This window comes from Artemia sp. Qi Xiang Cuo, chromosome 4 (genome assembly GCF_049724085.1).
Source record: "Artemia sp. Qi Xiang Cuo chromosome 4, ASM4972408v1, whole genome shotgun sequence".
In the NCBI taxonomy this organism is placed as follows: domain Eukaryota; kingdom Metazoa; phylum Arthropoda; class Branchiopoda; order Anostraca; family Artemiidae; genus Artemia; species Artemia sp. Qi Xiang Cuo.
This window is the reverse complement of record NC_142797.1, coordinates 36,389,261-36,412,915: the sequence shown is the minus strand read 5'-3', so window position 1 is coordinate 36,412,915 and position 23,655 is coordinate 36,389,261. Positions and strand designations below refer to the sequence as shown.

Sequence of the window (23,655 nt, the reverse complement as noted above, 5' to 3'; positions counted from 1 at the left end):
ATTGTAAACTCTGTTTATAATTCTTTTTTTTAGAATTTTGGTTACTATTGAGCAGCATCACTCCCCACTTACAGTTTGTTACCACAAAATGTTTGAAAGGTTCAATTGGGTTTTCCAAATAAAGTATTCATCTTGAAATTATTTGATTAAATCCTAGAAAAATGGCAAAGAAACTTTGCATTTTTTTTTCTAATGTGAAAGATCATTTGATTGGAAATTGAAAGGCCTAGTGCCCTTTTTAATAGTCAAAGTGACTAGAAGGCTTGACATTTTTATAGTAAAGATCAATGTGGGTATAATGTGTATTATTTTGTTGTTGTTGTTCTTTAGACCAGGGCACTTTGTATTGAAGGAGTTGTCATAGGAACTTCAAAAAGGGCTCATTTGATTGAAAATAGAAAGGGCTGATGCCCTTTTTAATAATCAAAAGTGAGTGGAGGGCAACTAATCCCCTCCCACACCCACCCTCCCATTTGCCAATTATGTTTAACAACTAAATATTGCCTTAAGATTAAGTCAAAATGCACTGTGTTAATGCTAATTCCCAATAAAGCACCTCAGCAGTATCCCAATAACAACTGAGGGTATTACGTTCAAACTTCTGGGTTTAGTTCTGCTCTTAAAATTTAACCAAATCAAAATAGCATAAGTGTATTCAAGCTATCTAAGAAAGTAAACAGATTTTTTTGCAAATGGTATCAAGTTTTCCATTTCAGGTCAACTAGAGGAGATATGAAACTAAATTAAACACTACCATTTATGTCCACATTTTTAAAAGGGTATATGTTGTTAAAAATTGCTGAAAATTTTTCTCAAGCATACAAATTGCAGGCCAAACTATAAAGTTTAAAAAAAAAAAAGATTTAAAGTATTGTTTTCTTTTTCCCTGAAAAGACTATGTCAATATAAAATGAACAGAAATTAATTAAAAAGACTTTTTTCCACAAAATAAGTTTTTCAAAGAAAAGTAAAGAACTCCATTAAACAAAAAATGAGCAAAAATAAAATACAATAGTCTACCAGGCGTGTAACTACCACAAATCAGCATCAATAAATAAATGGAATCCAAACAAACAGAAATTACAATAAATAACCAAGTCAAACTCAAAACTAGCAGAAATTAACATAAGTTGGGCTCAAAACCCATATGCCTCCCCAAGGCCAGAACATAATTTGCACTTTACTGAAAAAAAAATATAAATGTTTTTACTTTTTTAACTTTAATAAGTAAAATAATATTAACATTTTGATAATTAAATATCAGTAAATGTATATTAAACTGACATTGCACTTTCGTTTGTATTTTTTTCAGTAAAGTACAAATTATGTTCTGGCCTTGGGAAGGCATAGGGGTTTTGAGCCTAACTTATGTTAATTTCTGCTTGTTTTGAGTTTGACTTGGTTATTATTGTAATTTCTTTTTGTTTTGGGTTTCATTTATTTATTGATGCTGTTTTGTGGTAGTTGTGGCATCAGCCCTTTCAATTGAATGAGCTCTTTTCAAAGTTCCTATGACAACTCCTTTGATACAAAGTGCCCTGGTCTAAACAACAACATAAACAAAAATAATACATTATACCCACATCAATCTTTACTGTAAAAATGTTATGCCTTCCAATCACTTTTGACTATTAAAAGGGCACTAGGCCTTTCAATTTCCAATCAAATGAGCCCTTTTTGAGTTTCTATGACAATGCTTTCTATAAACACCTTATATGCCCCCAGGGCATAAATTACAGTGCTTATCCTAAGGGCTGTTAGAGTGGTTGTCATCCTCTAAGACCTAATTTCCAGAACTTTCAACTACTTTGAACAAAATGGATGTCTCAAAATTTTGATTGTATGTGTTTGGGAAAATGGTGGGTGTGAGAGGGGGGTTAGTTGCCCTTTAATCACTTTTCACTATTAAAAAGGGCATTAGCTTTTTCAATTTCCAATTGAATTAGCCCTTTTTGAAGTTTCTACAACTTCGCTTTCTATAAAAACCTTATATACCCCTAGGGTATAACTTACAACCCTTGCCCTAAGGGCTGTGGGGTGGGCACTAGCTCTTTGAATTTCCAATCAAATGAGCCCTTTTTGAAGTTTCAACAACAACACATTCTATAAAAAACCTTATATGCCCCCAGGGTATAAGTTGCAACCCTTGTCCTGAGGGCTGGGGGGGGGGGGGTTGTCATCCTCAAAGACCTAGTTCCAGTACTTAAAACTACATTGAACAAAATGGCTATCTCAAAATTTTGATTGAATGTGTTTGGGGAAAAGGTGGGTGTGAGAGGGGTGTTAGTTGCCCTTTAATCACTTTTGACTATTAAAAAGGGCACTAACCCTTTCAATTTCCAATTGAGTGAGCCCTTTTTGAAGTTTCTACAACATCGCTATCTATAAAAACCTTATATGCCCTCAGAGCTTAACTTACAACCCTTGCCCCAAGGGCTGTGGGGTGGAGGGGTTGTCATCCTTAAGGACCTAATTTCCAAAAATTTCAACCACGTTGAATAAAATAGTTATCTAAAAATTTTGATAAATTTTTGGGTTGTCATCCTTAAGGACCTAATTTCCAAAACTTTCAACCACGTTGAATAAAATGGTTATCTAAAAATTTTTATTGGATGTGTTTGGGGAAAATGTTAGCATGACAGGGGGGTTAGTTGCCCTCCAATCACTATCGACTATTAAAAAGGGCACTAGCCCTTTGAATTTCGTATCGAATGAGCCCTTTTTGAAGTTTCTACTACAACACTTTCTATAAAAACTTTATATGCCCCCAGGGCATAAGTTACAACCCTTGTCCTGAGGGCTGTTGGGGGGGGTTGTCATCCTCAAAGACCTAGTTCCAGTACTTAAAACTACGTTGAACAAAATGGCTATCTCTCAAAATTTTGATTGGATATGCTTGGGGAAATGGTGGATGTGAGAGGGGGGTTAGTCGCCCTCCAATCACTTTTGACTATTAAAAAGGGCACTAGCCCTTTCAATTTCCAGTTGAATAAGTATTTTTGAAGTTTCTATGACAATGCTTTCTATAAAAATCTTATATGCCCCCAGGGCATAACTTACAGCCCTTGTCCTGAGGGTTGTGGGGGAGTGTCCTCCTCAAAAACATATTTTCTATCTAGAAATCAACAATGCTGAACAAAATGGCTATCTCAAAATTTTGATCGGATGTGTTTGGGGAAATGGTGGGCATGGAAGGGGTGTTAGTTGCCTTCCAATCACTTTTGACTATTAAAAAGGGCACAAGTGACTCCAATTTCCAATTGAATGAGCCCTTTTTGATGTTTCTATGACAAATTCTTTAATACAAAGTGCCCTGGTCTAAAGGAAAAAATTATAAATAATACGTTGCGCCAACATCGTTCTTATATGCCCCCAGGGCATAACTTAAAACCCTTGCCCCGAGTGTTGTGGGGGAGTGTCATCCACAAAAAAATGTTTTCTATCTGGAAATCAGCTATGCTGAACAAAATGGCTATCTCAAAATTTTAATTGGATGTGCTTCGGGAACTGGTGGGCATGGAAGGGGTGTTAGTGGCCTTCCAATCACTTTCGACTATTAAAAAGGGCACAAGCCGCTCCAATTTCTAATCAAATGAGCTGTTTTCGAAGTTTCTATGACAACTCTTTTGATATGAAGTGCCCTGGTCTAAGACCAAGAAAAAAAAAAAAATAATACAGTGTGCCAACATCATTCTTTACTTAGGCAGCGCTATTGCGCTGCCTATGATTCATTAAGAGCCTCAATGATCCCCAGGAAGGTCCACCTTTACTGTCTCCAAAGGCCACTGATCTTTGATGACCTTAGACGATTTTATGTGCTATGAGTATGAAACCTTGAGAAATAGATCTACTGCTCATTTGAGGCATTGAGAAAGTGTTTTGAGTCTTGTAGCTTTGCTGAATCCTGACATATCACATGTTAAAAATGTGTAAATCTATTTCTTAAATTTGGGAATAAAGTCTTGATACAGCTAAAAATCCTGCTGAAATAACGGAATGGCATTTTAAAAAACTAGTCACTGAAAAGAGGGTGAAAACCTGAAATTAGAGTAAAGGCTTTGTGTCAAAATTTGAATAGATATAGGACTTGTAAAAAATAAAATCTACTAATCCTTGGAAATAAGGAAAGGATAGAAATAGCAGTTTTACATCATCTTCCCAGGGACTATATTAGGCCCTGGACTATTTCCTGAAAGTTCACTCATCTAGCTCAACAACTTTCCAAGATAACCTGGAGTCCCTCAACTAGAACTTTACCCTATTTGTATACCTAGCCTTTTTTGACTGAACAGTGAAATGATCCTATTTAAATGATAATTACTGAGTATGCGACGAACTTTTGTATCTTATCAAAGCTGGATTTTTTAACTATCATCACCATTGTTATGTAATGTGTAAATGTGTTATTGCTTTAAAAGCATAGCACATTGAAACTGCATTAAGAATACAGGCCAATCATCAAGACATAATAGAGAATTCAATGCAATTCAAAAAGCATGTAATTCATTGGCGTAGGGAGTGGGGCAGAGGGGGGAAGCTGCCCCCCCTAGACCTTCAAATTTACATTAGATATGGCTGAAAAAGCAGTTGATAAAAGGCCCTCCATCACACTATTGACTGCCCCCCCCCCCTAGAAAAAATGCTGCCTACACCCATGATGTAATTCAAAACAGAGTATAGATAATTTAATTTGAACAGGAGCAAAAATACAGTAGGACACTGGGAGTAGCATTAGCATTATTACTTTTTGTTGGAGCATTCAGCATAAACTTCAGTTTAGGCTAATTATGAAACTTATTATTCACTTGGAGTTTCAAAAACAGTCCTGAATTTCGGAATCAAATTGCAGGATTCCCTCTTTTGAAGTATACCAGTTTAACACTCATAGTGAGGAATCTACAAAGAGAAATTTTTCCAAAAATAATAAGAATAAATAAAAGAATAAGAAGATCTATAATTCATGGGGGACAGAGAGAGAAGACTTAGAATTGGTATTTTGGTATATTAATAAAATGTGTCAACTACCTAATGATCTAATTTTTTTTTTTTTGCAGAGTGCTTGCCCAGTCCCCATACAATATGGACTGCTGAATTTTGTAAATTTTTCCAAGGTGTTAAATAAGTTTACAGAAGTGAATACCATATTCAATTTTTTTCCTAAGAGGTAAAGAGTAATGTTTGAACCTAAAATGAGCAGAAGTTACTTATTTTGTTCAAGAAATTGGAATTTTTATTGAGAATAGAAATTGAACCATCCCAGTGTCTTGAAAGCATACATTGTTGGTAAATGGGGTTTTTCTTCTTTTTTTCTAATTTTTGTATTTCACTGTTTACTTTTCTCTTGCTAGTAGGTTAAAATAAAGAAATGTGTTGTATTAATATCTGTTTGTTTTTATGTTTCATTTGTTCATCTTAGCAATTTCTCCTCATTTTAAGTTATAGTTATTATATGACTTAATTTCTGCTTGTTTTAGGTGTTAATATTGTTCTTTACTTCTTGGAAAACAATTATTTGAGATATTTTGTCTTCTATTACCTTATTTTTCACTTTGGAGTAAATTAAGATCCATTTTGACCTGTTAATTGCTCCATACTTGATGATGTGAATAATCAAACATCAAATTGACCCCACTGGTACTTCCAGGGAACGCCATTCATTTGACATCTAATAACTTCTTGAAAGCTGCATCATTGGGTGATGAGACTGTTGTATTTGAGAGACTATTCCATTTGTTTACTACATGGCAGGATAAAAACTGTTGTTGGGGTTGATTTCTGATAGATGGCTTGAATGGCTTCTTTGAATGTCCCCTACTGTTAGTGCCAATATTTTGGGAAGTTGATAAATGAATTGGGGGGGGGGGTCTTGGGAAGTAAGCTTGTATATGATGAGCATATCAGCTCTTTGTTGTTGGTAAACTAGTTTAGATAATTTCAGCTCCACCCATGTTTTTGTGAGGTTGTACAAGGCCCTTGTCAGACCAGTGTCTGATTTCGGAATGTGCATAGCATCACCAGGATACAGAGGTAATGTATAGCTTCTGGAAGGGGTGAAAAGGAGAGCTACAAAGACAGTAACAAAGATGAGAGACTTGTCTTACAATAAATGTTTGACCTACAGCTAATCATTGCCCCCCAAATGCACCTGTGCTCATGGGACAGTAGCGCCCACTTTGCAAATCACTGATTTACAGTGATCAAGTTTAGAGTGACATCCAGTCTTGTTTTCACACATTAATGCATGTGACATTTTGTAGCTTGTAATATTAGGCAAGTCACTCTGTCTGAACAAAACCATTTACAGCTCCTATGTGTATAGTAAATAGACGCATCCGTTCATTGTTCAAGGTTATCTTGTTGACTTAAGCTTTGTAGATATTAAGCAATGCCTTCCCTCCAGCTTCAAAAGTCTGCTCCTGGCTTAATCCTGGAGTAAAAAAAACCTACTAGCATTTTTTATAGCTGTGTCTTTCATCACCAAAGCATTCAAGGCTGGTGCCCCAATGTTGTACAGTTTGGATGTGATATCACATCTGGAAACTGTTTGGTTGAAAAGGAGATGTTCAGCTACTTCCTGTATCAGGTTGCTTTTATCACCTTCTGTTTGCTGTTTTAATGTCAGTGTACAAGTCCATAAGTACTGTTGCCCCACCGAAATTCCTGGTAGCTTACACCACATATGGTTGTGCTGGTTCGGCATATGTGGAACTATTGATTTAGCTTTTGGACTAGCAATATTCCATCCACGATGGAACAATATGTAGATGGTGGCCTAGTTTTGTGAACCTCGTTCATATTGCCTACTGAAAATACATATGTCAACTTGCCTTTTATTTGCATTACCTCCAACAAACTATGCAGTGGCAATGGATGTAAAGGGCTCAAAGGATTGCAACATTTTTTGATCAGATCTGATGGTGCATACTACCTTTGTCAAGACTCTAGAATATTGTAATTATACAAACGCTTATTCTCTCGTTTTTGATCACAAGAGAGGACTTCTTAGCTCTGTTTCTCTCTATGAAAACTCATTTCAATATCTTTTCCCTCCATATCCTTCAAAATCTTTTTTCCAACAGATTTGGTGTCCTCTGTATGTATAAATAGTGGTGTGCCAACACTTTTTACTATGCTCAATGCCTGAATAGTGTGTCTGAAATGGGCCAGTAGTCTAATATATATACAAATTTTCTCTTATGCCAGGCCTTTAGTGAATCTCAAAGTAAAGGTTTCTGCGTGATTTTTGTCTTCAGAGTTTGCATGCTCTGTCAGATTAATAGAAAACATTTTTTTTTTAAGCTACAGTTGCAAGGGACAGAGGATCCTTCCTTAATAGGCTGCAACTGCCAATGCCAGCAAGATAAGAAAATCAGCAGCAGAAAGCATAAGCACATTGACATAAAAACAGGAAATAACTGTTACTGTTGATTGCTTTCTATGATGAACATAGCAAGCCAAAGACTTATGAATTTTTCTTTGATAGCAAAATATTCATTTTTACCTTTTGTGTATTATGAAGAAAAAAAAATAATTAACTGCAGAACAGAAAATACAAGGGTCATTTAACTAAGGTAATAGATTGCTCCACGTAAACACACCTTTTATTTGGTGCCAAAAACAGGACAGTCAAGAGGGTGGGGAAATTTTTTTTTTTTTTGTGGGGGGACTTTTTTTCTAACATGATATTTGAACTTGCTAAGTCAGATTTGGCAGACATCAACTCTTCAGTCAAAAAAGGGGACTAAAGAATTCCCTTATAAAAACTTGATTCCCCCCTTCCCCCTTGACCTCTTCACATTAGCAATGGAGCCATACTAGCAAACTAGCAAGTCATTGAAAATTCTTTTTTTCAAAATTTTGAAATTTACTATGCTTGATTTGATAGGAGAGAGTGAGAGAGAGAGAGAGAGAGAGAGAGAGAGAGAGAGAGAGAGAGAGAGAGAGAGAGAGAGAGAGAGAGAGAGAGAGAGAGAGAGAGAGAGAGAGAGAGAGAGAGAGAGAGAGAGAGAGAGCGAGAGAGAGAGAAATTTATTTCTAATTAAAGACTAATATTGACAAAAAAAAATCATATCAAACAGACCTAACACGTGAAAATCTATACAGATTTGTTTGTGGCAGGACTCAATATTTTACTCACTTACTACATAAATATCAGAAAAAAAATTTAGAAAAATGCAATTTTATAAGTAAATAAAAATAGACCTCGTGGGAACCGCGAACCAATACTTACAGAAGACAGCCCCCTCCCCTCACCCATCCTTACTCATCAAGAAATTCTTTATCTTACTTGTAAAAAAGGATACACTCTCAGCCATCCTAGTGCTTTCCGGAAGACTGTTCCAAACCGGAACACCCACATACCACATCAGTTTCAATTCAGAGTTCAAAGTGCCAACATCTAAATTGAATATTGCATGAACATTATTAATTCAGTAAGTTTTAGGTGAAGAAACAAAAAATTTTGCAATAGGGATTATAGTGACGTATAATCCCTACATATACTTATTGACTTACATATTATTTTGCCTGCCAGAAAGAATCTTAATTGACCTTGGACTGAATTTTGGATTGTGATTGCGAACTCGATTTAGCCGGATAGTGATGGAGGATAATATTTTTATATCACCTTTATTGATTTTTTTCCAAAGACAGTTAATGAGCAAACTTGATAAAGATACAATTATAAAGCATGCATCAAAGGTTTTTAGTAAAGATTCCCTAGGGGAAACGATGGAATTGTGCAAAATTGTTTTTCAGACAGATATCGCAGAGAAACGTAGAGGAACCCACTAAGCAATTGCCTTTTTCAATGATATTTTTGATTTGCTTGATACCCGAATGAGAGCCAATGAAACCTTGCCCAAATTCGTCATTCTTGATCCATCGGATGTGCCGTTAATACCTAACGAGCCAAATACTATTATAGCATCAGATTTGGATTTTATCCAAATCTATACCTCAGATCTTCAAGAATCAGCAAGCCTTAATGTACATGTATCACAAGGTTTTTTAATTAGTGATCATTCACATCTAGAACTGTCCTGTTCTCTTCCAGCGTCTTTAAGTGGCGGATCAGGCGTGAGAAAACGGTTCACAAAGAGGTCGTGGGATAAAATAGATACAGAGTTGTATCATGAAAATTTAAATTCTATGTTGCGTAAAATTAAGATACCATATCACCTTCTTTGTTCTTCGCGTCATGGGGACCCCCTGGATGTTGATTTTTTTACCTTGCTGAAATATCACATTCTCTAAAGGTTGCCGCATATGCAGCTGTCCCCATTGAATGAATAAAACCTAGCACGCGTAAAAGGGGATGATTTGATTTTCCTGGGTTAAAGGAAGCCAAAGTTTCTTATTGGTGTCGATATGAGATTTAGAAGGAGATCGATAAACGTCATTCAGGTGTAGTTTTTGGTTGAGTTAAAAGGGCGTAGAAGAATTTTCAGAAAGTTGTGAAAAATTGGAAAAAATGACAATTTGAAAATTTATCATAGTCAATACAAGATAATTCATAGCTTTTGTGGAAAGAGGTTAATAAACTTGCACGTTCCACTTCAACCCTGACAAATCAAACTGCTAACACTGAATGGCACACTCATTTCTCATCAATATATATATGCTTGCAACCCACCACCAATTGACACAGATTTCCATGGAATATTGCAGAAACAATTGTCAAAGCTGAATCCTCAAAAAAAATTACATCACTATTAAACCTTCTATGCTATTAACTCACATTCGTCTTCTTCAAATAGGCAAAGCCTCTGGTGTAGATGGTCTGCAAGTAGAGCATTTGAAGTATGGTACACACGTGCTGTTCAAACACTTAGCTCTGCTATTTCAGATAATTTTGTCCCTAAGACTGTATGTGAAGGGCTAGTTACACACAAGCCTAAAAGGAATAAGGGTTCCACGCTTTGCAATTCATATAGACCTATAACAATATGCTCTGTGCTTAGCAGGCTACTCGAAAAAGTAATTTAACTATTTGTACAGGAAAAGTGTAATTTTGGGGGTTATCAATTTGATTTAAGGAATGGTTTAGCAGTCAAAAATGCACATTCTGTGTTCTTGTCTATAATGGAACGTCACAAGATGATGAAGACGAGTCTGTATGTATGCACGGTTGATATGGCTAAGGCTTTTGATTCAATTTTGTATTCACAGTCTTCAGTTACTCAGTTGAATAGTGGAACTTGCGGCTTTATTTGCGCGTGCCTTTGGAATTGGTACCAGAATTCAATAGTCCGGGTTCGTTCTAGTGACGGTTTGACATGTCCCAATCCTGTAAAGCGCGGGGTAAAGCAGGGCTTAGTTTTAAGTCCATTAAATATATTCAACAATGCACTTAGAACTGCGACGAGAAACATCCCACCCTATATTATCGATAGTCATATCGATATTAGTCACTTGTCTTATGCAGATGACACACTTCTTCTCGCTGATAACCTGTCATCAATGGAAAGGGCTTTTGAGACTCTTCGGGCTAGTTAGTCTAAAATTGGATTTGCTATTGAACCGTTGAAAACTAAGTTTATGATAGTAACCAGAAGGAAAAGATACCTTCAGAGTCCCTTAAAATAGGCTCGATCACTCTTCCTAAGTCTGATTCACTCAAGTATTTAGGTGTTCATTTTAGGTCATCGATAAGAGCGACACGCAATCTGGTTATTAATGGGTTGAAAAAGAAACTTCGCAAAACATATGGTTTACTAGCAAAATTTAAAGGGCAATTTGACAAGTATACATTAGGAAAGCTCTACAACTCTATGTTTGCACCGCATGTGTTTTTTCTAACTCCATTTTGGATACTTTTTTCGTTAACAGAAAAGAAACAAATTAGGGTTCAATTTTACCGGTTTGATAAATTTTTTATTGATATTCCTCTATGGTTCTGTAACTCATATATTGGTAAAAAATATCATGTCTTTGATATATCTGAGAAGATGCAAGAATTATCGGCCCGATTTTAAAACTGTTGCAAAAAAATATCAGATTTTCCGCTTAACCATCTTCTTTATACGGTGGAATAGAAATTTAGTCCCCGGTCTGAGCAGTCTTTTATGTTTTGGTTGTTTTTCTCGTCAGTGGTGGTTGCCACGTTGTTGTATAGCTGATGATTTTCCGTGTTTTGTTCTTTTCTCTTTATTACTCCTCTAGTGCATTATTGTTTTAATATATATGGATGGATGGATTATTAGGTCCAGTATTTTAGTGTTGATTTAAGTTCCCACAGTTGATTTAAGCTTCCACTTGTTTGTCTTTTTTTTTCGTTAGACATGTTGGTACTGTATTCGTTAACTTTTTGTGTTTTTTTTCTCTTTTTTCTCTCTCTTTGTTTGTACTCCTCTAGTGCATTTTTAATGTATCGATAGAGGGCAAAAATAAATTATTATTATTATTACTATACCTAAATACAAAACAAGACCTAGCAGTGTGAGGAAGCAACTAGTTCAAGAAAAAAATAGTGCTAAACAGGAAAATTGAATTCTCCCCTAACTCTAGCACTGGGGAGATTTTAGGATACATTCTGAAAAATGTTTTGGATGGATTTTGAATATGTTTTAACTAGATTTTTCTAAATGTTTTGCTCCAAGAAATATTTTTATTTGAAATTTGCAAGGTTCAACCTTCTTTTCTGTATCATTCCAATATTATTTATGCACATGTCGGTTAAATTACCCCTTTATAAAAAAATAGAATACATACAAAAGTTTACTGTATCCTCAGAGTAATTAAAAAACTTCAGCTAATAAATTATCATTGATTGTAGGTGAAAATGTTTGAAGAGATTCTTATTGAGCCAGTGGGACCTGCATTTCTAAAATACTGGAAACATTACAATTGTACTGGCACTTTAGATGAAAAATTTTCTAGCTTGACAATCTCTCAAAAACCTGGTGAATCAGATGAAATTGATGAACTAGAAGATGAAGAAGATCTTTCTTACTTGCATAGCTTAGATCCCAAAGAATGGAAGGTATGGTTTCTTTTTTTTTCTTAATATCCACATGCTTTGATAAGGTACCAGTATATGATTTAGCATCAATAATTGTACTGTAAGCTACTATACAGAACAAAAAAATCTTTATTTTTGTCTGGTTGAATGCTTGACAGCAGGACCTGATAGTAGTGTTCCCACTTACAAAATTAAAAAATTGCATATTTATGATAAGAAACCTCAAGCAAATCCCCAGAAGAAGGAGTAAATCATACTTTATTGTAACTAAAATTCAAATCCAATATTAGAGTACATAAGGGCACAATAGAGGGCAAGAGGCCTCTTGCCCTTAGGCCTTTTTCCAAGTCGCAATGCTGTCTTGCAAAGGAAAAATATCGGCTGAGCACTGGAATATGTGAACCTCTAAAAGGTTGCAGGTCCAGCACCAAGCCATGCATATACATGAAAAAATTCAATTCTGCAATTCATCCTCAGATTTTTTTATCCATTTATTTATTACATGTATATGGCAGGTTTTCTGTTTGCCTTAATCAATTAGAGAACTTCATTGTCGTTCAGACCCATGGTGTTCACATGATAGCAGATCGCACCAACAGTTGAATTTCTAGAGCCATAGTCTTGCTTCTTATCAATTTTGGTCTTGAATATTTAGAGAGAAAAATAATTCTTTATATCTATTCAATTAAGCCTATATTTATCAAGGAAAGCTTTATCATTAGCAGGACATTTTACTTTTTAAAATTTCAATTATTTATAGATCTATTGGAAATGTACACCTTTCATTGTGGTCTTGAATAGAAAATGAATTAACTCCAAGATACTTACTACAGTAAAAAGAAAAGTAACAACTTACCTAAAAGCCATTCATTAACTCCTTCAAAAAAACTCCTCCCATAACGGGGGAGGGGAATCATGTTCTTAACCGTTCCCTATAAATATATGAGGAATATCTGCTGTTTAGTTATTAATTGGCAAAAATAAACATATACAAATGACTTACCTATAATTGATCATATGTAGTTACAATTTTATCTTTTAGTAAAAGTGTTAGAAAGTCAGCTTCTGGTATATATCGTAAAAAACATTCTAACTGTAGAAAGGGCTCGGGGTGCTGGAATTTGTAATATCTGCACTGAAAAATTAACAAAAAAGAAACAGCAGACAAACAACAAAACAACTTATAAATTATCTTAGAAGAGTATATTTCCCAATAGGTGGCAGCATATATAACTCAAGCATGTAGAGGCAACATATAGAACCACGCTCATTCCGTCTAAGCTAGCCAAGTCATCCAAGGTCTTTGTAAGCACAATTAATTATTGAAATGTGTGTTAAACCTAAAGGAAATAATATAGAAATTCCTAAAGGAATAATTTTGAGACTGCCCTTTTTGAAAGATTTATTTTGCTCAGAAACAAAGACGTCTGTTAACAAAATTTTGGGGGAGAGGTGGAATATTTAACAAACTCTTAATCGTTTTTCCCGACCTAAGTCAAAATTGTTGTAACGATTCAACTTTAGTCCTAGCAGCAATGGTCAAATGAGAGCTATCAGTAAAGCATGGTAATATTGTTCTAACATCAACACGATTGTTAATTATATTCGAAGTAGATATACCAAAAAATTATTTATGTATGCGTGAAACAACAATCGACTCAAAACTAATTCATTAGCAACCCCATTATGTAGGCCTACATGCAAAACATCTAAAGGGATTCCATTCAATATCACATGCTTGGAGTGATTAATTAAAAACCATTCAATTAAATTAAAAAGGAACTTGAATCCCACAACTAAAAAGCTTACGAATTAGAATATCATGATCAACTGAAGTAAACGTTTTACTTTTATCTCGAAAATCTTAAAGATAAGAGATTCCTTTTATACAAATGTCGTCTTTAAAGAATACACGCAATAAGACTCTTGGGTGTCCAAGGCTTATTCGGCAATAATTTCCTAGCCAGGCTTAGGCGTACAATGTTTCAACAATAGTCTCATTAAAGTAGAATTCCAAGCCTTAAACTTTCGATTCATGTTTCTCTCTTGACTTAAATCTGCAAAATTAAGAGGCTGTGATGTATTTTTGTAATTTTAATACACTAATCGAATGAAATGAGGGTTTTTGATCTAGTAGAAATAAAAGGACTAACAATGAGTTTAAGAACACGAGGAACAATCTCCAATGCATATAAATGATCCTTGTTTAATATAACAATATTAGGTAGGAGAAGAACACATTATGTACTAATATTGCCAAAATTTTGGTCACACGAGTAGCCTACAAATATTACCCTCAGGGTGCATTCGATATCCCAACATCAAATTCAGAAATTGTCAGACCTCATTATTCGAAGCTTCAACATTTAAGTCAATGTTAAAATTAGGACATTTTAATGAATAATCAAGTCAAATTTAAAACGAACAGAAATCACCATGAATACGAGTGGGGATACAAATCCCTTAATACCTTTAGGCCATAATGTCAATTGTGCTTAACCTTAACACAGGTCAAGCAATCTGTTAAACAAGAATTGCTAATGAATAGTCAAGTCAAACTTAAAAAGAACTGAAATCACCGTAAATAGGAGTGGGGATACAGCCCCCTTAAAACCTCTTTAGGCTAAAATGTCTTTTGTGCTTGACCATATAAGAATTCGCACATCAGATTGTGGATGAATCGGACTTGCAACCGAACTGATAATTATAGATCAGATCTAATATTTACTTAAAAAGAATGTATCTTTGTAACTATCAGAAAATCACAAAAAATATTGATAGCAAAAGAGGGGAAAAGGTAAAAAGAAAAACAAAACATATGTAATAATAGAATAGATAAAATCTGTTCTTAGTAAAACAAGAGTTTATAAAGGGAATTACCTGCCTGCTTTATTGAATCACGCCGGATGAGTGAGTTGATATAAGAATATTTTGTGAAAATGGAAAATATCTAGTATCGAGCTGGTATCAAATATTTTTTTTTTGGGAGGCAATATGCCTACGCAACTTGTGAGATGCTGTATGTAGAGATTTTTAAGGGCAAATTTTGAAGAAAATAATTTTAGACTAAGTGAAAGAAAAATTTACGAGGGTGACTTGGAATGTTTCTGACCTTTGATTGGAGATGGCAGCTCCTGCAAACAAAAGCTAGGGAATAAGGTTGCACGTCTTTAGACAGGTATGCACCGAAGTCTTTGCCATTTTGGATGTACAACACTCGTTTGGCAATCGGATGAGTGAGTTGATATAAGAATATTTTGTGAAAATGGAAAATATCTAGTATCGAGCTGGTATCAAATATTTTTTTTTGGGGAGGCAATATGCCTACGCAACTTGTGAGATGCTGTATGTAGAGACTCTGCACCATCGTTTACCTCTGGGAAGCTTTGAGTAGATTAATGTAAACATGGCGTACCAGCTTAGGACACAAAGATTGTTTACGACGCCCAAAAATTTTAACAACAGATGACAGTATCCATGAAGTTCAACAAATGGTTCTTAACATCCGTCGAATTAGTCGTCAACCTTCAAGAGAACGCACGGCACAAAAATATAGTCATAACAGCGGAATGCAGAGGGGAATCAACTATAAAAAAGCTGTTTTTTTCCAGCGGGGAAGTAATGGTGACTGTTTTTTCGGGATCGTCATAGAGTTATCTTCAACGAGAAAAAAAAACTTTACGGGAGCCTACTACACATCATTGTTTGACAAGCTGAAGCCAGAATTGCGAGAAAACAGCCATATTTGCAAAAAAAAAGGAAAAATGTTTCACCAAGACAACGTACTGCCACGTCAATAACAACTGTGTGATTGCCATGGTAAGAATCCACTGATTACGGTTTGGGCTTTTTTACCGGCCTCCTTACTCACTGTACCTAGGCCCATGTTTTTGTTCCCTAATCTTAAAATAGCAATCAGGAGACAAAGATTTTCGTCTTCTGACGAAAATCTGTCTTTGACTGCTTAAAATAAGCAGTCATTTTGCAGAGAAAGACGTGGATTACTTTTAGAACGGGCTAAAGATGTGAGAGCATCACTGGGAAAACTGTGAAGACATATTACGTGACTCGTAGAAATATAAACGTCTTGTGACATTTTTACCTAAGAAAGTTTTCAGACAACCCTCATAGTACCTACGCGAAATCACATAAAAGTGAAAACATATTACTAATTACTAGAATTTTGTACATTCCTCCATGTGCCCGTAAGAGGTAGTAAGTGTTATCTGGGGGAAAGGTGTCTAGAGTGCTTTGAAAAAAATATGTACGGGTGTTTACAACTCAGTATTCAAAATGTTTATGTTTTATTCATAGGAAATTCTTACGGGGCACGATTTAAAGTGATTTAAGATCTGCTGGCGAATTGCTCGTTTATTTTATTAATGTGTTTATACGTTGTATTCGTTGCAAAATGAAACTTTGATAGATTACAAAATACGCATATTTTGTTCTTTCTAGATCACGCCTCTGTGATAATGCATAATACTCTTTGTTGTCTGCCAGTTTTGTTGCTATTTGTTTTCTGATAAACTCATTACTTATGCTTTTCAATGTCTTATTCTTTTGCATAGATATATTTTCGTTTTCAATTTTAGGATCAAGATCATTACAAGGTACTAGGATTAGACAGCAAACGTGTCAATGCAAATGATGAGGACATTAAGAGAGCTTGTGAGTATTCTCCTACCAGTAATGTGATTTGGGCTTTATATTAGTATCAATTGTCTTTAAAGCACGTGATAATAGGATTTTATCAACTTTCAATCATACACAAACTACAGGGAAATTCCTATTCAAAAATTAATAGCTATTGAGAAACTTTTATGGTAACAATAATGACGAATATGCTGAAAAAAGAATTCCAGCTTTATGTGCTGCAGAGAAGGTTGATTGTAAGATATTCGTAAAAGAAAGCTTTAAAATTTCATTTTTTTTAGCAGCTAATTCTCAAGATTCGTAAGTATGTTAAGGGCAGTTTTCAAAATAGGTATCGACACCATTTCGTTTCTGGATATAACAACGGCAATTAAAAAGCGGAACAGAAACAGAAATGGTAATTAATGGAAATCTGTGTCAGTCAGTTTTTTTTTATTGAAAAATAGAAACAACCTGTAAAAAAAAGAAGGTTAAACCGCTGTAACTGATATATTTTGTCTTCTAGTCTCTTTAGATTAATGAGAGTAAGGTTTCGCCGTAAGTACCCAGCAATGCTAAGCTTACTCTCTTGAGGCACTGGAGTTACGCGCACTGAGGGATGCATGCATGCTATTTCACTTAACTCCGGGTAAATATAAAAGTAGTCACTCCTTATTCTAGCGGATCAGAATGGTTTTTCCCTAATTCTTCTCGCTTAAATATACAGGAACTCTTTCATCATACCCCTGATTATATGTTTTATTTTCTTTTTTTTTTTGCTACACAGGTAATGCATATATTTTTCACCTTTTGTCTCAAAGAGTTCATCTGCAAAACCAGTTGTATCGAGAAACTTACAAAACAAGCTGTCTTCTTGATCAGGAGTTGCTGATGATAGATTCTGGCCAGTCCCTGCCTTGGCAGGAGGGAGGTCAGTAGGGAAAGATGTGAGGCTCAATTGAGTTTGAGCAAGTTTTTCTGTACTTCTCTGCTGGGAAATGAATTGCTGGAGTAGTGAGGAGATGGACTGACAAACTGATTCTCTATCTTTATTGGTCTTTTTTTCTTAATTTGCTGCTCCAAAAAGTCAGCTCATGTGAAAAGCATCATATCGAACTCAAAACTAGACAAAAAATTTATCCTGAGCTAAACAGCTAGTAGTACCCTCAAACCAAATTACCATTTATTGAGCCTTAACACTAGTATCTGGGGTCTGAAAAAGCAGCTACAGTCCTATGATCATCAGCTTAACCATCAGCAATATATTTCTGTAATGGTCAAAGTGCTGGTCCGTTGAATATCCACGGTCTTGATGATGGATGGGCTAAGATTATATGTCTTCAGATAGCTTCAAAAGAGGGACTTAGAAGAAACATTCGGGATAATAAACAGCTTTTGTATTTTTAACAGTGCTGCTACCAGCGTTAATACTTCGATATAGAGGCCTCTTCCTCTAGGTAATGCTCTCACTGTTATTGTGAGGGTCCGGATCATTTTGATTAATAGCTAAAGTTATCATTCATTGTTGCAGTAGGTGAATCCAGTTTCTTCAATGTCATAATTTCTTGTCATTAGGTCATGAAAGTCATCTTGCTCGGTAGTATATGTGTTATCACCAGATTTTGAAATGGGTTATGAACTACGTAGGTGGGAAGCACTCATGAAATATGCCTGGTTTCTCCATTTAATCAGAAGGTGATTATTCACCTCATGTCACCATATCTGAGAGCTTTTGCTATATTAGCTCCTGAATCAGTAGATATATTAGCTGTGACCAAGCAGCATCAATTTTCTAAGCGTCTTTGGGTAAAAGACACAACTACAGTAAAGTTCCTTCTGTAATCATCGAAGTCACAAAAGAATAATTACGCATCCGCTAAGTTAACAGGAAGGAGTGGTGAGTAACGCACTGTTTTTAATGATTGAATGGCCGAAATCACTGTTCGCTAGATGGCAAGCTTCGCACATGTCGCTAGACTGTCTTAGGATGCTATTCACAATCAGAACACGGGGTATGAAGCAAACAAGAAACGGAACAGAAACAGAAATAGTATGGGCTCAAAACCCCTATGCCTTCCCAAGGCCAGAACATAATTTGCACTTTACTGAAAAAAATATAAATGTTTATACTTTTATAACTTTAATAAATCAAATAATTTTAACATTTTGATTACTAAATATCAGCATATGTATATTAAACTGACAATGCACATTCATTTGTATTTTTTTTTCAGTAAAGTGCAAATTTTGTTCTGGCCTTGGGAAGGCATAGGGGTTTTGAGCCCAACTTATGTTAATTTCTGCTCGTTTTGTGTTTGACTCGGTTATTTATTGTAATTTCTGCTTGTTTTGGGTTTCATTTATTTATCGATGCTGATTTGTGGTAGTTTCACGCTTGGTAGATTATTTTATTTTTGCTCATTTTTTGTTTAATGGAGTTCTTTACTTTTCTTTGAAAAACTTATTTTGCAGAAAAAGTTTTTTTAATTAATTTCTGTCCGTTTTATATTGACATAGTCTTTTCAGGGAAAAAGAAAATAATACTTTAAATCTTTTTGTTTTTTTTAAGACTTTATAGTTTGGCCTGCTATTTGTAAACTGGAGAAAAATTTTCAGCAATTTTTAACAACATACACCATTTTAAAAGGGGTTTTGGGAAAAAGTGTGGAAAAAGTATTTTGTGGAAAAAGTTTTTTTTAATTAATTACAACCAACAACGGAATATTGACGATTGGAACAGCCTTTTCAGAGAAAAAGAAAATAATACTTTAAATCTTTTCGTTTTTTTAAGAATTTATAATTTGTCCTGCTATTTCTATGCCGGAGAAAAATTTTCAGCAATTTTAAACAACATACACCTTCTTAAAAATCTGGACACAAACAGTAGTGTTTAATTTAGTTTCATACCTCCTCTAGTTGACCTGAAAGGGAAAACTTGATACCATTCGCAAAAAAATCTGTTTACTGTCTTTAATAGCTTGGATACACTTACGCTATTTTGATTTGGTTAAATTTTAAGAACGGACGCAGCCCCGAAAGTTTTAACATAATACACTCAGTCGTTCTTGGGATACTGCTGAGATGCCTTATTGGGAATTAGCATTAACACAGTGCATTTTGATTTAATCTTATGGCAACATTTAGTTTTTAAACATAAAGTCAAATGGGAGGGTTGGTGTGGGAGGGGGATACAAAGTGCCCTGGTCTAAACAACAACAATAAAAAAATAATACATTATACCCACATCGATCTTTGCTATAAAAATGTCAAGCCTTCCAATCACTTCCGACTATTAAAAAGGGCACTAGGCCTTTCGATTTCCAATCGAATGAGCCCTTTTCGATCTTTTACGACAACACTTCCTTTAAAAACCTTATATGCCCCCAGGGCATAAATTACAACCCTTACCCTAAGGGCTAAGAGGGTGGTTGTCATCCTCTAAGACCTAATTTCCAAACTTTAAACTACATTGAACAAAGTGGATATCTCAAAAATTTGATTGGATGTGTCTGGGAAAATGGTTGACGTGAGAGGGGCGTTACTCTTTCTCCAATCACTTTCAACTATTAAAAAAGGCACTAGACCTTTCAATTTCCAATCAAATGAGCATTTTCGAAGTTACAACGACAACGCTTTCATTAAAAACCTTATATGCCCTCAGAGGAGGACTTACTAGCCTTACCCTAAGGGCTGGGGGGGGGGTTGTCATCCTCCCAGACCTTCATTCCAGTACCTTCTACTATGTTGAACATAATGGCTATCTGAAAATTTCGATTAGATGTGTTTGGGGGAATGGTTGGCGTGAGAGGGGGGGGGGGGTTAGTTACCCTCCAATCACTTTAAACTATTAAAAAGGGCACTAGCCCTCTCAAATTCCAATTGAATGAGCCCCTTTTGAAGTTCTTACGACAACTCTATCATTAAAAACCTTATATGCTCCTAGGGCATAACTTACAACCTTTGCCCTGGGGACTCTGGGGGATTTGTCACCCTTAAATACATAATTTCCAGAACTTTCAGCTACGTTGAACAAAATGGCTATCTCTAAACTTTGATTGAACGTGTTTGGGGAACAGGTGGGCGTTAATTACTCTTCACTAACTTTCGACTATTAAAGAGGTCAATTTCCAGTCAAATGAGCTCCTTTTGGAATTTCTACAACAACTTTCTATATTAATTTTATATGCGCCCTATATAAAAAGGGAATAAATTACAACCCTTAAATTGAGGGCTCTGATGGGGTTATTATCCTATAAAACCTAATGTCCGGAATTGTCGACTAAGTCGAACAAAATGGATACCTCAAAAATTTGATTGGGTATGTTTCGAGAAATAGGGGGTATAAAAGGGGGTTACTTGGCCTCCATTAACATTCTACTATTAAAAGGGTACTAGCCCTTTCAATTGAATGAGCCCTTTTTGATGTTTTTACAACATCGCTTTCTATAAAAATCTTACATGCTCCCAGGACATAACTTACAACCCTTGCCTTGAGGGTTGTGGGGGGGGGGATGGTTTGTCATCCTTAAAGACCTAATATTCAAAACTTTGAACTACGTTGAGTAAAATGGTTATCTAAAAATTTTGATTGAATGTGTTTGGGGAAAAGGTGGGCGGGGGGTTAATTGCCCTCAAATCACTTTTGACTATTAAAAAGGCACTAGCCCTTTGAATTTCCAATCGAATGAGCCCTTTTTCAAGTTTCTACGACAAAGATTTTGATAAAAACTATACATGCCCCCAGGGCATAACTTGTAGCCCTTGCCCTGAAGACTGTGGGAGGAGTGTCCTGCTCAAAGGTATAATTTCCTGAACTTTAAAGTTCATGGAAAAAATGGCTATCTCAAAATCTTGATTAGATATGTTTGGGGAAATGATGGGCATTGAAAGGGTGTTAACTCCTTTCCAATCATTTTTGACCATTAAAAAGGGCACTAGCCATTTCAATTTCCAATCGAATGAGCCCTTTTTGAAGTATCTATGACGACGCGTTCTATAAAAACGTTATATGCCCCCAGTACTTAACTTACAACCCTGGCCCTGAGGGATCTGGGGGAGTGTCCTCCTAAAAGCCATAATTTCTATTTGGAAATCCGCAATACTGAACAAAATGGCTATCTGAAAATTTTGATTGGATGTGTTTGGGGAAAAGGCAGGGCATAACTTATAACCCTTGCCCTGAAGACTCTGGGGGGAGTGTCCTGTTCAAAGGTATAATTTCATGAACTTTAACTGCGTGGAACAAAATGCCGATCTCAAAGTTTGGATTGGATGTATTTGGGGAAATGGTGGGCGTGGAAGGGGTGTTAGTTGCCTTCCAATTACTTTCGACTATTAAAAAGGGCACTGGCTATTTCAATTTCTAATCGAATGAGCCCTTTTTGAAGTTTCTACCACAAAGCGTTCTATAAAAACTTTATATTCCCCCAGGGCATAACTTACAACCCTTGTCCTGAGGGCTGTGAGGGGGTTGTCATCCTCCAAGACGTAGCTTACAGAACTTAAAACTACGTTGAATAAAATGGCTATCTTAAAATTTTTATTCGATGTGTTTTGGGGAAGAGGTGGGCGTGAGAGGGGGGTTAGTTGCCCTCCAATCACTTTCGACTATTAAAAAAGACAATAGCTCTTTGTGTCTTCAATCAAAGTACCCTTTTTTTGAACTTTTTATAACAGCGCTTTCTTTTAAAATATTATATGCCCCCAGGGCCTAATATACAAAACTTGCCTTGCAAGCCGTGGGGGAGTTTCTTCCCGAGAAAAATAATTTCTATTAGGAAATCAACTACACTGAATAAAATGGCTATCTCAAAATTTTGATTGGATGTGTTTCGGGAAATGGTGGGCGTGGAAGGGGTGTTAGTTGCCATCCAATAACTTCGACCATTAAAAAGGGCGCAAGCCACTCCAATTTCCAATTGACTGAGCTCTTTTCGAAATTTCTACGATTTCTTCGATACGAACTGCCCTGCTCTAAAGGAAAAAATGATAAATAAATAATACATTGTGCCAACATCGTTCTTATATGCCCTCAGGACATAACTTAAAACTCTTGCCCCGAGGGTTGTGGGGGAGTGTCCTCCTCAAAAACATATTTTCTGTCCGGAAATCAACTACGCTGAACAAAATGGCTATCTCAAAATTTTGATTGGATATGTTTGGGGGAATGATAGGCGTAGGGGGAGCTAGTTGCCCTCCAATCCCTTTCGACTATTAAAAAGGGCACTAGCCCTTTGAATTTCCAATCGAATGAGCCATTTTCAAAGTTTCCACGACAACTTATTCGACGCAGTGTAAGTTGTTCTATAGGAAAAAAATAAATAAATTATACATTGTGCAAACATCGTTTTTATATGCCCTCATGACATAGCTCAAAATTCTTGCCCTGAGGGTTGTGAGAGAAGTTAATCTTCTAAAACATAATTTCTATCTGGAAATCAACTACACTGAACAAATTAGCTATCTAAAAATTTTGATTGGATATGTTTGGGGGAATTATGGGCGTGGGAGGGGGGCTAGTTGCCCTATAATCCCTTTCGGCTACTAAAAAGGGCACAAACCACTCCAATTTCCAATTGAATGAGCCCTTTTCGAAGTTTCTATGACAACTCCTTCGATACGTAGTGCCAGACTGAAGAAAAAAAAAAAACACATTGTGCCCACTTCGTTCTATACTGCGTTCTTACTGCCTAAGTAAAGAACGATGTGGGTACAAGGTATTATTTCTTTTTCTTTTTTCTTCTTCTTCTCCATACCCGGGCACTTCGTATCGAAGGAGTTGTCGTAGAAATTTCGAAAAGGGCTCATTCGATTGGATATTGGAGTTGCTAGTGCCCTTTTTACTAGTCGAAAGTGACTGGAGGACAACTAGCCCCCCCCACGCCCCGCCGTCCCCCAAACACATCCAATCAAAATTTTGAGATAGCCATTTTGTTCAGCGTAGATAGCCATAGCCATTTCCAGATAGAAAATATGTTTTTGAGGAGGACACTCCCCCACAACCCTCGGGGCAAGGGTTTTAAGTTATGCACTGAGGGCATATAAGAACGATGTTGGCC

General features: G+C 35.9%; 2 protein-coding genes across 2 annotated transcripts in view; both read left to right on the top strand.

Annotated features, from left to right (window-relative positions):
- LOC148953063 (dnaJ homolog subfamily C member 2) overlaps positions 1-23,655 on the top strand; it is a 65,621-nt gene that overhangs the window by 3,417 nt on the left and 38,549 nt on the right. Inside the window, 2 exon segments of the mRNA XM_089087514.1 lie at positions 11,777-11,983; positions 16,558-16,633. Of these exon segments, the coding sequence (XP_088943640.1) occupies positions 11,783-11,983; positions 16,558-16,633 (277 nt within the window). The 5' untranslated portion in view covers positions 11,777-11,782.
- LOC148953064 (uncharacterized) lies at positions 10,084-10,497 on the top strand. Its single transcript, XM_089087857.1, has one exon. The coding sequence runs from the start codon at positions 10,084-10,086 to the stop codon at positions 10,495-10,497; it is 414 nt and encodes a 137-aa protein (XP_088943983.1).

What these genes read in the sequence shown, in the direction of transcription:
- LOC148953064 (XM_089087857.1), top strand. Translation starts at nt 10,084, where the DNA reads ATGGAACGTCACAAGATGATGAAGACGAGTCTGTATGTATGCACGGTT.